The sequence below is a fragment of the Plectropomus leopardus genome, chromosome 5, assembly GCF_008729295.1.
Source record: "Plectropomus leopardus isolate mb chromosome 5, YSFRI_Pleo_2.0, whole genome shotgun sequence".
NCBI classification, from domain to species: domain Eukaryota; kingdom Metazoa; phylum Chordata; class Actinopteri; order Perciformes; family Serranidae; genus Plectropomus; species Plectropomus leopardus.
In genome coordinates, this window is record NC_056467.1 from 29,611,508 (window position 1) to 29,627,142 (window position 15,635).

Sequence of the window (15,635 nt, forward strand, 5' to 3'; positions counted from 1 at the left end):
TCAGTTCAGTTCGACTTGACTGAAAGCTTTCAAGCAACCAATAAACTGGATCAAGACTGCTTCAAAAGGTCGATCTTAGTCTGTTTTTCAGCTGACTGGTACAGTTTGTGGTGTGGTAGCATTAATTTAATCCATTGTGGAAACTATCAAGTAAGAAATGTCATATGCAGTTTGTGTGTGAGTTTTTGTGTCCACAGGTTGATTATTCCTGTTGGTTATCAGTGTACCTAGGGTTTTTCGGATGAGGTAGAGCTGGTCAACGTCAGACTTCCCGGGCCAGAGTGGATTTCCGTGAAGAAGCTCAGCGAAGACGCATCCAAGGGCCCACACGTCCACAGGGGGCCCGTACTGAGTGTCCCCGACCAGCAGTTCGGGAGCACGGTACCAGCGGGTCGCTACGTAGTCTGTGTAGTCGTCCTCCGGTCCAGCTGCGTGTTTGACACATGAGCAGATAGCGATAACTTGTACGGACATAGATGCACTTAGATGCTGAATAATGAACACTAAATAACGTGTACATGGTAGGGGAAGGGATTACAAGGCCTGCTGAATGACTACATGTTAATGTATGGAAACACAACACTGAAACCTAAAGCAGGCAGGGTAAACAGAGACACACGACACAGAGGAGCACTGACTGGCTGAATGCTCCTCCTATGCATTCATTCAAACATTGAAAGTGAGGAGCAGCAGTTGATTCAGGTTCCATGTTGAATAAGTCATTAGAGGTGGATTAACGCTAAACGCACGTAAATGCAGCGGCTCTCTTGATGACCTACTCAGAATGCGGGCGAAGCCGAAGTCACAGAGCTTGATGACTCCAGTTTTGGTGAGGAGGATGTTCTCTGGCTTTACATCACGGTGGATGCACTGCAACAGAAACGCTCGGCATCAAGGATTTGGCAACATGATATACGCTCTCTCAACGACAGAGAAAGAGGATTATATTAGGTTGACAGATTAGGACTGGACAAACAAAAGCAAGAGATCAGGAACCTGCACCCGTTTGAAAATTGAAATTGAACACTGCATTGGAGTCACTGAGACTTTAATGACCTGTTGGGGAACTGAAGCATAAACAAAGTTAGCATTTGCTCATTGTGATCTGGAATCATGCTGAATTCAACACACCTCAAGCTCATTATCCAAACTACTACATACAGGTCCCTGGTGGACAGCTGTAGTTGATTCTCACAAGTTTTTCACACAAGTATTTTGCACTGAAAACTGCTATGAGTTTTGTCAGATTCTGGAAACTATAGTCATGGGAAAGCATATTTCAAGCAATGCTGTGAGCAGTCACAGTCAACAAATGAACCACTCTAAAATGTAAATGTTGTACCAAGACATCTCTGAGTGGTGCTGATTCCCGAGAGGTGAGGTGAGGTGATATTTCATTTATAATCTTGTGGGAGCAAATCTTAACTTGTTTGCACAATTTAGTCAGTTATGTCTCACAGTAAGATAAAATATTACCGCTTGGGACTTAAGGGGCTGCATATTTAACTAATATAATAATAATAATAATAATAATAATAATAATAATAATAATAATAATAATGACACAGTTAAAAAGTGCTTATGTCATTACATTAAAATGTAAAAATAAAGTTAAGCAGAATATTAGAGCAACAAAACCATATATAAAATGTTTGATAAACTAAAATAGTCAACAGGAGGGCTTTTTTTTTCAAGTCCATCTTAATACAATCAAATAACATATGCCACTCCTTTGAGAGGGTTATTTGTTGCTGTAGTTATTCATCCCTTCCAACTACAAAATAAAATATTGTGGACAAAATTCAGTCTTCATTCTCTAAAACAAAATCATTATTAAAGGCTCAGTGTGTAGGATTTAGGGGAATGTATTGTCAAAAATATAATTGTTTTTCTCTTTACCAGAAACCAAGATGGCGCCTATTCAGTCCAATAGTGCTGTTTACCTAGTGCGCACGCAAAATGAGTTTATAGCTTTCAGGTTTACTTCCGCAGTATGTGGCCCTGTGACTATAGCATAGTTGTGTGTCTACCGCTTGGCACATAGACTTTACATTGTGATGACAACACTGATTTTTTTTTTTTTTTTAACGCACTTTCCTTGGCTCGAGGAAAACCTCCATGAATCAAATATTCACAATAGAGTTAAAATAGACCTTGTTTGCAGGTTGAGGTGAGCTTTTTGGACAGCAGATAATTTTTTTTTTTTCTGAAGACCAACAGTCTTCATCAGCGTCGAAGACTGTTGGTTGAAACACGTTTGTCGTGTTGCTGCCACAGGCCCAGGATTAATAGCGTCTAAAAAGGACATTTATGTGTGCTGATGGACAGTTTTTTCGTACATTGCTTTTTGTGTCATGCACCTGAAAATTTTTTTCAGTTGCGGTTTTGAGCATGCTCCATTTTTCCTTGTGTCATCATGTTGCACTGTCATGTTTCTACAGTAGCCCAGAATGCACAAACCAAACACTGGCTCTAGATAGGGCCATTTGCGTTTTTTTCATGTTGTCCACCATAGTTTTCTTACGCACTTGGCACACAGGAGAATTTTCAGTTGGTCACAATGTGCAACTTCACCACTAGATGCCACTAAATTCTACACACTAGACCTTTAAATCAGAAGCTTACATTATATGAAGCTGTGGATTTTGTCCTCTATTTTTGTAGTGTTGTCACATAAGAAATGGATCACTGCATGGCCAGTATGGAGAGGAGGAAATCATTACAGAGCCCAGTAATTTCAGTGCACTTTACATATGGGGTAAAATTATTGTTCTAAGGCAGGCTTGAAATGCTCAAAATGTATCATTTAAGACAAGAAGAAAATCAAAGAATAAATGCACAAAAATAACAGAAAAAAAGTAAGTACCAGATTAAAAATATACTGACATTGTGCTTGTGGCAGAAGTTGACAGCCTGCAGAGTCTGCCACACTATACTTTTCAGCTGAGCCTCTGGTACCCTGCAGAGGACGACAGGACAAGGAAACATTGATCGTTGTAAACAAAACAAACCTATTTACTCGTCATGTTTTCCTTGTCTATTATTAAAAAAAAAAAAAAAAAAGAAGTTGTGCTTTACACAGCTCTCACCCGGGTAACCTTAGGCCCGTCTCTAACAGCAACAGCGCCTTTGTTTTCAGGAGCAGCTAGAGTTTCTGCTGCACAGCCTTGTGGGAAAAAGGATAAAATGGTCCGACAGCAGCTAACCGCTGTGGCCTGAGCTGGCTGTGTGACCTCACATGACAGAAGCTAAACCTTATCTTGTGACCTTAGATTGCATGAGGAGTTCCTTAAAACATGGAGTGAAAAGAAGAGCGCTTTCCTCTAAATGCTTAAGTAATATTTTGCTTTAGCCCTGGCTGCTCCTCCCTCACTGCTCTGCCAACACCATGTCTTTGAAATCTCTTGGCAACAGTCTCAACTTGGTCTCTGTAATTCACCCTGTTCCTTCCTGCTGCCCTTCTCTCCAGAGCACCACTCTGAACAAATAAATGTACACACACTGAGTTGTATGTTCAGCTGTGTGCCAAACAGATAATTCTTTGAAAGGGAGGACCACTTTGCAATGATGGAAGAAGTATTCGGATCCTTTAGTTGAAGGATCATCTCCAAAATGACCATTTGTTTATCAGCTACTCACCCCATGTTACGTAGATTTTTTTTTTTTTTTTTTTTTTAAGATTATTTTTGGGGGCTTTTATTGCCTTTGATTGACAGTGTGAGCGTGAAAGGGGGAGAGAAAAAGGGGGAGACATACAGCAAAGGGCTGAGGCCAGATTCTAACCCGTGGCCACGGTGGCAAGGATAAAGCCTGTGTACATGGGGCGCGGCTTTATCCACTGAGCAACCAGGCACACCACGTAAAATTTTGAAAGAAAAACTGTTCTTTTGCAAGCCTCCACCATGACCAAAGAATCCAAACATGGATTTCTTCATAAACTGAAATAAATGCGGACCACCTTTAACAACAGCAAAACTATCAACACATCTGTCTAAACTCTCACACGACTGGTACAGTATAATCAAAATCTAATTTTTATCCAGTCCATTGACTGCTTGTAAGACAGACAACAAAACAGATATAAATGTAAACAAAGGAAATGAGGAAAAAGGGTTTTAAAAAAAAGTGTGTGTGCATAGGCATGAGCAGAAAGAACTAATAACGCCAAACCAGACTCATCCTGCAAACTTACATCAAATGTTTCATTGCTGTTTGTTTGTTTTTCCTCTGGTTTTTGTTTCTTTTTTTTTTTCATTATTCATGTTGCTTCTAACTTTTATTCAATATCCAATCCAATATCATTGCTTTGTTGACTTTGTATTTGGTTTTAGGTACGCACAAATTGAATTGAATTGAATGTAAGCGCATCGATTGGCTGACATAGCTGTCAATCATGGCAGAAAATCCACTCTTTGTAGAACTGAATAATTCATTAAAACCGAACTTATCATAAAAGCGATCACTTGAACAAAAGGGTGATGAGAACTACCTTTAGTGACAGAAACCATCTTGGAAAAAAATGTTTCATATTTTACAAACTGGCTATATGTTTTGTGTGTGTGAAACCTGAATCTGCAAAGTAACTCATACCTTATACCATCAAACAAAGGCAGTGGTGTGAAAAGTACAATATTTCTGACTAGGATGTAGTCAGGTGTTAAGTAGCATAAATAGGAAGTGCTTGACTAAAGAAGAAGTACTTGAAAATTGTACTCAAGTACAGTATTTTAAATCACTGCACTTTTGTCATGGATTATTAAAGAGGTACTGCAGTATAAATAACAAATATACTTAAAGCCTTCAGTAAATGAGTATTTTAACTGTCTCAGTATGTGTCCCTTCAGTGTCTTCCATGACTCCCTGATCTAACTCAGAACAGCTCACAGACATGACATGGCTGTGTTTCCCGTGACCTACCCTCGGGGTGTTTGTCCAGCTCATTGAGGACCGTCTGCTCACAAAACTCAAACACCAAGTGGAGCCGTCTTTTCCTCCTGAAGACCTCCAGCAGGTTGACCAGATTCACATGTTTCAGCTGCTGCAGGACCAACGGAGGACATGGACACAGGTCAGTGCACTAACAGTACAAAATGTTCTGCAAAATCTTTAAAATTAAACTTCAGTATTTTCAACCTGGACCCTATTATTCCATGTTTTCGTGTCTGACTAATGGGATTTACATGTTTTGAAATTGGTCCAGTGATGAGAGAGATCACTGCAGCTGGCAGCTGAGAGGCTGCAATGAAACCACTCAGGGCATGTTCGCACCATCAATTTTCATCCACTTAAAATTACTTGTTTTTGCAACTGACAGGCTCAGATTGTTATTATAAATTTCTGACAATATAATGGAAAGGCTCCTTAAAGACAGACCTTGTTGTTGTTTTGTTTAACTAGAAAACGGCCCTGATATCACCAAACCCACCAAACTGCATTTAAATGTACAGTAATTTTATCATCATAAAAACACACTTCTTTCAAAGTCAGCCAAAACCAAATTATACTTACAACAGCTGTCTTGGTTCATCTTTTCACTGTTCCAACAATCACCAACTCTGGTTTGTTTTAAATAAACTTTAATTCACACAGTTAGATGTGAAAATATGCTGTCTCTATACACCCTAAAATTGCCGTGTTTTTTAAGGTGGAGTCTGGTGGGTTTGGAGAGGATGATCTCTGGGCTGTTTCTGGTAAAAAAAAAAAAGTAAATCATATAGCTGAACAAGTGCATGTGTAACTGTGTGTGCACGTCTCTACTCTGCCCGTGGTGTTAGATGTGCCCAAACTTGATACTATAGGCTGATACTAATCTCTTCTCACCTTCAGCATACGTATTTCTCGCAATGCAATCTTCTTAATGACGGGGTCATCTTCAGATTCCACAAACTTCTTGATGGCGACTATCTGGCTGGTGTCTCTGTGTCTGCACTTGAACACCACGCCGTAGGAGCCCTCGCCAATTTTGGCCAGCTTTTCATATTTCTCCATCGGGCAGTTTGTAGATGTCACCTGTCAAAGAACACAAACTCAGCACTTCATCAAAGCCTTATAATCCCCCAAATAAAAATGTGGGGGTTACAATTTTAGGGATGGTACTTTATCAGACAAAGGAGGTGGTTGGAGTGTGACTTTATTTAAACTTTATAAACTTTATAAATTTATTTTTCATCTTGACCCTTCGAAAACTACAAATATTTTCTCTGAGCCTCCCTACGTGACTGAAAATGCATGACCCCTCCCGCACTATAATTAACCATATTTTGCATATTCCCACCAAATGTAGGCATGGAGCCAATGAGCAAACGGCGCAGAGGGAGTTATCACCAAAATAAACCACTTTCTTTCTTTCTTTCTTTCTTTTGTAAAAATAAAATCCCCCTTAAAAATGTATCATCACACCACCCGTGTTCACTTCAGCAGAACATGGGTGTATGACAGCCACACATAAAAAGCAACAAAATTTAATAAGTACAGCGCACACAGTCGGCATTAGCTACATGTGTAATATTCCTAAATAAATCATACACAACAATGGCAGCAGTGGCCTGAATATTAGTGCAGCTGTCATTATTAGATTTATAAAATGTACCCATTGCTGACTGAAAAGTTAAAAGTTGAAATAGAAATTTAAAAAAGCGCAGAATTTAATGATTTCTTTCTTCTTTTTTAAAATCTTTTTTTTTTACATGATCAGGTGCAAACAGTTTCTTTTAGATGGCAAGTTAAATACAACATGTAGAATAAAGTGGTTTTGATAAAATATCACTATTTTAAGCTTAGATTTGATTTCCTATATTTTGTGTTGCATTTAAACTGGATGCTGGGCATGCTCATTTGTTGCGCAACAGTTGTTCTCTTCTGCTTGTGTTTATTGTAACAATGTGTATGCTACCCTCTTGGCCAGGTCACTCTTGAAAAAAGATTTTAAATCTCAATTAGATTTTTATGTGCTTAAAATAAAACTGGTTAAATAAGGACCTTCAGAAATTTGAAAATTAGATAAATTTGGTGACTATTACAACCTCATCTTCAAAAATACAGCTTTTTTCCCCCCCAGTACTTAAAATTATACTGCCTGTATAGTGCAGATATAGTACAATTTACAGGACAATTGCATTTCTTTTCTTTCCTCTACTTGTGTTTTTTTTCCTCATTGTTTTTGTTAAAAGAAAAAGCAAACATATAATACTTCCATATCCACATATGCTTACTACTTACATATACATATATAGATCTAAGAAAAAACAGGAGAGGAAGTTGAAACAGTAGAGGTATCATACAAAGTCCACTTGTAGTAAGGTTATAAATTTGATTAATTTATTCTAGATTTGATAGAATTTATTCCTTTGAATCCTCAAAGAGAGGGTCGGCTTTTACATTTTAAACATTTCTAAAATTATTCCATATCAGTCTTCCAAAGTGCTGTGTTTAGCCACTTTCTAGTGATCGTGGTGATTTTTTTACTTGCCACCAAAATGGCCTGCAGCAGCTTTGTAGCCCTCCTCTGTTTCAGAAATACAAGATGACCCAGAGAGTCATCAAGTTCAGAGGTATTTGAGTCCTAAACACTGTGTTCAGGGTTTTGTGAATGCCCTTCCAGTACAAGTTCAGTTTGGGACGGTCCCAAAATATATGAAAATGGTTTACTTCCACTGAGCCACATTGTCTCGATAATTTATGGTTTCAAACTCTCTGGCTGTGATAAGTATTTTACATATTTTAAAGAAAACATGCCTTTCAAACCAGTTGCAGGTTATGAAGTTGTTCAAATAAATACACAAGAGGCCTTCTACCGTTAAAAGTATGATGTCCCTCCCCTTTGCCAAATCAAAAACCACAAACTCTCTTCCCAGTGCTTAAAAAAATATTTTAAGTGCCCGTCATGTTTTGTACCACCTCCTCCCCTCTCACAAATAACAAACAGTTGCTGAGACTATTATTTTTCTAAAGTTACCGGCAGGAATTCCACAGTCCAGAAAACGTGTTGTTTGTAGACAAAACAGCTCATGCAGACTTTTTTATTAACCCTTTAACACTTGGATCAATATCCTGTGCTGTGTTCAGACACTTTTCATCTGCATTTAAACAGGGAAATCTGAGAAAATTGGTCTGTTTCAAAAACCTGGGAAAAACATAATCAGAAACTTGGCAAGACGTCCTCAAATTTCTTAAAGAAAAAAAACGTGAAAGGTGAATTACCTGAAAATTAGTTGAGGTATAACTAGATAATATATAAAATAATAATAATAATAATTTTAAAAAACTAGGGAAAAATGTCCAGAAAACTATATTTATAATTTAAAAAATATAACCTATGTTACATAAAATATATATGCATTATTTATTTATTTATTTATTTTCAGTTGATTCCCTTGTAGCTATTCACAAATTTCTTGCACATTTTCACCATTCTTTGTTAAGTTGTTCATCACCTTCTCCCTATGTTTTTGAAAGAAATCAAGCCAGTTCGCTCAGGTGTCAAAGGCTACCTACAGTTTGTATCAAAACCAGCATGAGAGACGGACTCACCTGTCCAGAGTCTGAGAGGGTCTTCATGGACAGTCAGCAGCGAGTCTGTGGAGGATTTAAGTCCATCAAAAGTCAATAAAGCAACATGTGTGCACGCGCAGACCCTGTGGGCTTAAAATCATAAGGACAGTTTGGAAATACTTCAGCAGTGAAGATCTCACAGGTCTCTCTCCTCTCTCTGGGTGTCTCTGTCTCTTCTACTGTCTGCTATCTCTGCGTCCTGTGCGTCGTCGCTGCCTTGGTAACCCTCTCACCTTCTTATTTCCCCTCAGCTCAGTCCAAGAACTCAATCAGAGGCTTCGTTTTTACTCCGTTTTCATATTAAAATGATGTCTCATATTTTCATAACACAGATATTACGACGTTAAACTTACCTCTTGGAAACTGCGCAGAAAAGAGCAACAAAAACACAGCCTGTGGGACACTAATTCACAACGCTGGCTACGTAAGTTAAAATACGCACGAGGATACACGATCGCGGTTACCAAGGAGACAGGTGGCTCGTGAGGTAGGCGGACGCACGTAACAGGGACCTAACAGGCAGTACCCTTAGTTTTCTTAATCAGTAAGCCCGTGAAGCCCAAGACAGATGGTCTTTTATAGTTTTGTTGGTAAAACGCATATCAACTTTGGAGGGCTAATGGAGAATAAAAAATGGGAATTTATGTATGCTACAGTGGTTTGATTATTATGGCCAAACAATTTATCCACACATTTGTTTTGCTTGTTTATTTTCCATGACTGTTCTATGCTCAGTCTGTATTTTGTTCTGTTGGCACTTAATTATCAACTTGATGATGCAATGACTAGAACATACTACTGAATTAATGTTTAAAAAAAACTCAAAAAACCCCTAGAATACTAATTTAAAAAATGTATGTTTAAAAAAAACTCAAAAAACCCCTAGAATACTAATTTAGACCAAAAATGACCAAATTATCATGTACAAACAACATGGCTTTAAAATCTTGCATTAGGACAATACACAGTAGCATCAAAATGTATAAATATATTACATTAAAATATATGATACATTACATTTTAAAACATGTCAGCAAGAACAGTCATGCATGGCCTTGTAGGAGCTCATATAAACATACACGCTTAGGCACATGCAGTGCATGCAACTTGTAAGCGAAAGTGGTCTATATTTTAACATTTTAGCAAAAATGCCTGTTTTTGGGAAGTACAGTGTACAACTGGATGAATGACACTTGATTATAGCTACTCCATGAGTTGTAGAAGAGTTTAGAATTAGATGTTTTGATATAGTTTTGCTGTTAAATATGGAAATCTATGACTTCAATTCATGAAGACTGTCTTTTTTGGACACTCCATTCACCATGAAGGCATGCGGGAAAAAAATTGTGTTCACAATTCAACATTCAACATAGTTAAAAGTTTGCTTGCTTGCTACAGCTAATAGATATGCTTATATATTAAAATGTGCACCTATTAAAACTAAATGAAAGCTACTAGGAACAAAATAACTATATATATATATATATATATATATATATATATATATATATATATATATATAATACAACTTTTCTTTAAGCACATATGCAATAATAATCTGTCATGTGATTTATGTTATGTAACACACACACATCAGCCATTCAGCTGCATAACAAATACTTTTACTTTTGATAACTTTACATACATTGTGCTGATGACTCCTCTGTATTTTTACTTGAGTAAGATTTTGAATGAAGGATTTGAAATGTTATATTGTCCTTCCTCTCAACTCACCTGCTCTCTCTATAACTTTACTTTGACAATAAGTCACTGAATTGATCCTATCTGCCTGCTTTTTTGAGTTTGTGTCCAATCCTGCATTTCCTGAATAAAATGTTGTATTTTTACATTGTTGTATTCCTATTATAATGCACCAAAACGTGAGCATGACTCTTATTACTTTATTTTACATGCTTGCCCATTAACCCATAGACACTGATGGTGCATTTTATGCTCTTGTCATGATTCTTTTTTTTAAAAATAAAATTGGTTGTGTTCATGCATATGGCATACATTTTGGCAGATTGTGTATTTCTGTTTAATCTTAGAATTTCCAGCTCATTTCCAACAAAAAGCCTAAAATACACTGTATATATGTATACATACGTACATTCAAACTATTTAGTGCAAAAAAATGAATGTGCAATTGAAACCCGTTCAAACTGCAAATTTTGATTTCTCAACCATCAAAGCATAAAAACATGCATTGTGTTTTTTTCAGGGTGTCATTCTGGGCATTTGCCTTGGAATTTGTCGTTTTTACTATTTTCCACATGATGATGTAATTTTTACATCATATTAGACATACGGAGACATGTGTTGCTGCAAATCATTTACACATCCCAGGCTGTGGTAATTTAAAAAAAAAAAACTACTTTGCATGTAGTATATTGCAAATAAATTCTTTTTTTTTTTTGTGATTTTTTCCATCAAAAAAAATTTAAAGGGTTAGAATCCTGAAAATTGGAATATTAAAGCTGGCCCTAAGGGTTAATACATGAAAAGTCATCCAAAATAAAGTTCTGAATGAGCCCAGTTTCAGCATTCATGTCACTTTGCCGCAGATGTGAAGTGTATGCAGCAAGACAAACTCTGATGTGGTGACATGATTAATAGACTGTTTCTGTTCTCTCTGTTGACTGTGAATATTTCTCCTCCCAGTGTCCTCCCTCGGCTTGTCTGGCTACGAGGCCGCAGCTCTCTGGGATCCTCTGAATCACACGGAGGATCGTTTAGGACTTCAGGGTGAATGATGGGAAAGCGGTGCATGTTGCACTCATGTGCGCAAAGACACACAGACACCTCAAGGAGCTGGCGTCAAGACCTTGTGGTGGAAGGTATGAAATGCCCCATGGCAGACTGGTAAGAGGTGTTGGTTGGATGGGGGTGAGTAAGGCATGAAAGTTAGAATTTAAAATTTAGAACTGAAAATAGGTCAGAGCTTTGTCTTTAAAAACAGGTGTGATTTGCATCACACCATGCTTGTGTTTCTGGAGCAAACTTTAGCATAATGTGTGTTTAGTGGCTTCCTTTGTTGGTACACTTCTATCTCTTTGTCTGATAGTGCTCTTCATTTGATCACAGGATGCTTCTCTGGTTAAAAGAGTGAAAGGGTAAGTGCTCATTATCTTCAGTTTTTAAATACATGACTGCTCTGTTTACCCTTTTAAACCTAAGCATATTGGCTGGATTTTTTAAATTTTTTTTTTTTTTTTTCAAAAGCATGAGAAGAAGGTACTGAGCAACTTAAAAAGAAATGGCCCAGAAAGTAAATTTCACCATAAAAAACAGAAGAAATTTTCATTAAGAAAACACACACACACACACACACACAACACACACACACACACACACACACACTTCAAACATCACAAAAAATAAAATTAAAATTAAGAAATCATTTCATCCTTCTCTATATATGCACATACACACTTATTTCATCATCATCAACGTTTATTCAGGGAATATTGGCTGAGCTTTTTACTTCAGCTCTTATACAGAAATGCCATGAATTCACATTCATAAATGACAAATGATGAAAAACTCCATAAAAATAAATAAATAATTGGCTTTGATGTCTGTCAAGATTGCTAAGCAGCAATTAAAACTGTAAAATGGCAAAATATGTTAAAAAAAACAAAAAGAAACAACAACAAATAAATAGATCTGCCATTAATAAAATATATGTAAGAATAGCAATAAAACAATAAAATGTAGAAAGTAAAAGCAAAAAAAAAAAAAATAATAATTATGTCTGTAAATTAACCAAATCAGAAACAGTGAACAAAAACCATATAATCTAGCATATACTTAAAATGATCTACTGGCACATGCGTGTATTTTAATACCCCTTGTTAATTGTTACATTTATTTGGTGCAAAAAACTAAAAGCTAATTTACCAAGCTCGGTACTGATCTAAGGAGTTTCAGCATGTGCATACATACAAACATATGCTGTATACTGCAGCACCTATCACCTCACTTACCAAATGCTTTGAGCTTCATGTTTCAATAAATCAATTAAAGAAAAAAAAGGTCAACAGTCCTCTACCCAAGATTAACTTCTTTGGTTGCTTTTTTAAAACTTTGTTTGCTTTTTCCTTGAGTAATATAGTATGGCAAACTATTCCAATGAGAAATGACGCCATACATAGCAGTTTTTTCACTGCATTTGTTCTAGATTGAGTATTTGTAATGTGACCTCCTCGAACCACTTTTGTGTCATGGTTATGGCTGTTCTGGGGAAATGTTATTACAGGCAGTAGGGTTGCTTTGAAACGCATATGTTCCCAAATAAAATTATAAGACTGCGTATAAATCTGCCTTTCACTTTCAGCCAGGCAAGAATAGTATGTATCTGGTTTTATACTTTCTCTAATTGAACACTTAAGTGCTGGATGCACGGCTCCACTCTGCACTGACTGAAGCTTGTCCAGCTCTATATTTGCAGCGCTTGACCAGGGCAGTAGTTGAGATGATGAGATAATACTAAGGCTTGTATGACCTGCAAAGTGGCACTTGGTGAGAGACAAGAGGAGTGTTTTCTGATCATAGATGTTCCTCTCCCAGATTGTTTTGTTAAGATGCTTCTGCCACGATAGTTTGTCATCAAGTGTGATCCCCAGAAGTTCAGGCTCAGGGATTTTCTCAGTACAGCTGCCAGTGGTGGATGAAGTACCTGAAAGCTACACTTGAGTAAAAGTGCAGATTTCTTATCAGAAAATGAACAAGTTAAAGTTATCAATTAAAATATTACTTAAGTAAAAGTCTAAAAGTATCTGAAATTTACTGTACTTGAGACTCAAAAGTATTTTTTTTACATGAAATGTACTTAAAATATTAAAAGTGAAAGTGCAAGTAATTGCTGTTAAATGAAAAAGTAAGTGGATAGAAATCCTAGCATTATGAAGTTTATTTCTGTGCATACATACACATACATCAACTTAGAAATGGTGCATACATTGCACTTGAAAAAAATGTCTTTTTTACAACTTAAAGGATTCAAAGAGCAAAATCCATTTTTTTCCTTTCGTCCCATTCCTTCATTCATCCATCTGCCCCAACCTCCAAATGTGAAATGGGAAAAAAAAAGTCAAGTAAAGTACAGATACTTCAAAAATTTGTATTGAAAAGAAGTAATAATACTTTCTTACAAATTCACCCATGCTTAATACATGAACTCAAGTGCTGTACTTAAGTACAATTTTGAAGTACTTTATAATAATAAAAATAATAATAATAATAAACTTTATTTCTAAAGCACTTTTCTAAACCAGAGTTACAATGTGCTTCACAAGAAAATACCATAAAATATAAGAAAACAAGGGTAAGACAACATCAGGAAAGCCAGTACTGTACTTTTTACTGCACTGTGGAAGTTGCATGAAAGTAGAGACAAACAACTTCATTCTATGTGAAGGTGTATCTTTTATTTTTTACAACTAACACACAAAAAAGGAGTATTGAAAGTAAATAGTTCAAGTAAATGCTGTTAATCAAAAGAATAAAAATTAAGGAGCTTTGAGAATAATTAAGGTTATTTTCTTCTTAAAATCGATGCCACCTTTAAAAATGGAGCGTACATTACACTTGAAGAAAAACAAGGTCTTTTTCACAATTTAAAGGATTTAAAGAATAAAATCCAGCTTTTTTCCCTCCCATCCCTTCATTTGTCCTTCCTTCTTTCCCTTACTAATTGTTGTAACTAACAAAAATACTACTTAGGGGAATGTACTGGAGAAAAGTTTACATTTTATTTAGAAAATGTAGTGGAGTAAAAGTTGGAAGTTGAAAGAAATACAAAAACTCATGTAAAACGAATTTACTACCAAAAAGTACTGTAACAAGGACCTATTACTTTGTTACCAGACACCACTGACAGCTTGCAGCTAAGCAAGCTGCCCTTGTTGTTGTGTTCACCAAAATTATCAGAGCACCTGTAAATGATGCACTATCTTTGGTCACCAGGTGGCAGTACACACCTATTAAAGCTCCCACAAAGCAACACAACAGCACAGGTTACAGTAATAGTTGTTGACAGTTTATAGTCATGTTGTTCTCACCCTCATATCATTCATGGTACTGAGAGATATCTTACTGTTGACACTGTGGGACTAATGGTCTGTAGAGCCTTTGTCTGAGTCAACATTGTTTTCTGTTGTTATTATTGCTGGTATTTTAGGGGATTTCTGACATGAATTTTCCTTTGTTAAATGTCACCACTGACAGTGTTTGATGAGTAGCTCTTTCTTCAGAACCGTCTCATTGAATGGAAGACAATAAACAACCATTTCGGCGAAACCTAAAAAACTCCAAGCTCAAAGAGCAATTTACTATCTTTACTTCCCTGTTGAATCATCCCTCACACAGAGACGAAATGATTGAAACCATCACCCGTTTGTTTGAGTCTCGCCTTCCTTTTGAAAATACACAATCCAACCTCTAAAAGGCACCCAGACCTAGGGTCACTGCACCACACAGTCCAGCCCTGTTGGCTCTCCATCCCTCCACATTCACCCATTCTACTTTTAGACACGTTGCTCCCAAGTGGCTCAGATCTCTGGCCTGGCAGACCTTCACAGCCACCAGGTAAATGTGGCGGTCAGTTGGCAGGACACTGGTGCCATGCAGGGCTTGTTGACATGTCAGTCATCACTGTGGCAGACAGAGCGAGAGGGCTGCTCCAGAGTGTTGAGCTCCTGGCTTCCTGATGTGGACAGAAGGCAGGCAGCAGAGCTCTGTTAAACAGCAGATGTTTTACACTGCGGCCGTTACCCTCATTTCCTGGGCGGAGAGCTCCTCGCTCTATTAGACGAGTAACAGGAACCAGAGAGAAAAGAAGAGCTAGAAAGAGAGAGAGAGGCAGAGCGAGGGGAGTACAAGAGAAAAGTTAGCTCAAAGCTCCCACAAATCACTTTGTCACCAGCAAGCTCTGACAAGCACCAGGAGAGAGAGAGAGAGAGAGAGAGACAGGGAGTTAAATAGAGCTGCAAACAGAGAGTTGTGTCAGAGCTGAGGAAACTCAAGAGGGGAGGTGTGAAGGAGGTGATACCGATGGATGGATAGAGGGAAGGCTACAATCTGAT

At 37.2% G+C, this 15,635-nt stretch overlaps 1 protein-coding gene across 1 annotated transcript in view; it reads right to left on the bottom strand.

Moving 5' to 3' along the window:
- Positions 1–9,015, bottom strand: part of LOC121942963 (cyclin-dependent kinase-like 1) — a 13,764-nt gene extending 4,749 nt beyond the window's left edge. Inside the window, exons 1-6 of the mRNA XM_042486294.1 lie at positions 8,530–9,015; positions 5,821–6,009; positions 4,914–5,038; positions 2,887–2,959; positions 780–870; positions 228–428 (exon numbers count right to left, since the gene is read on the bottom strand). Of these exons, the coding sequence (XP_042342228.1) occupies positions 228–428; positions 780–870; positions 2,887–2,959; positions 4,914–5,038; positions 5,821–6,009; positions 8,530–8,556 (706 nt within the window). The 5' untranslated portion in view covers positions 8,557–9,015. The remainder of the gene's footprint in view (positions 1–227; positions 429–779; positions 871–2,886; positions 2,960–4,913; positions 5,039–5,820; positions 6,010–8,529) is intronic.
- Between the last annotated feature and the right edge of the window lie 6,620 nt (positions 9,016–15,635).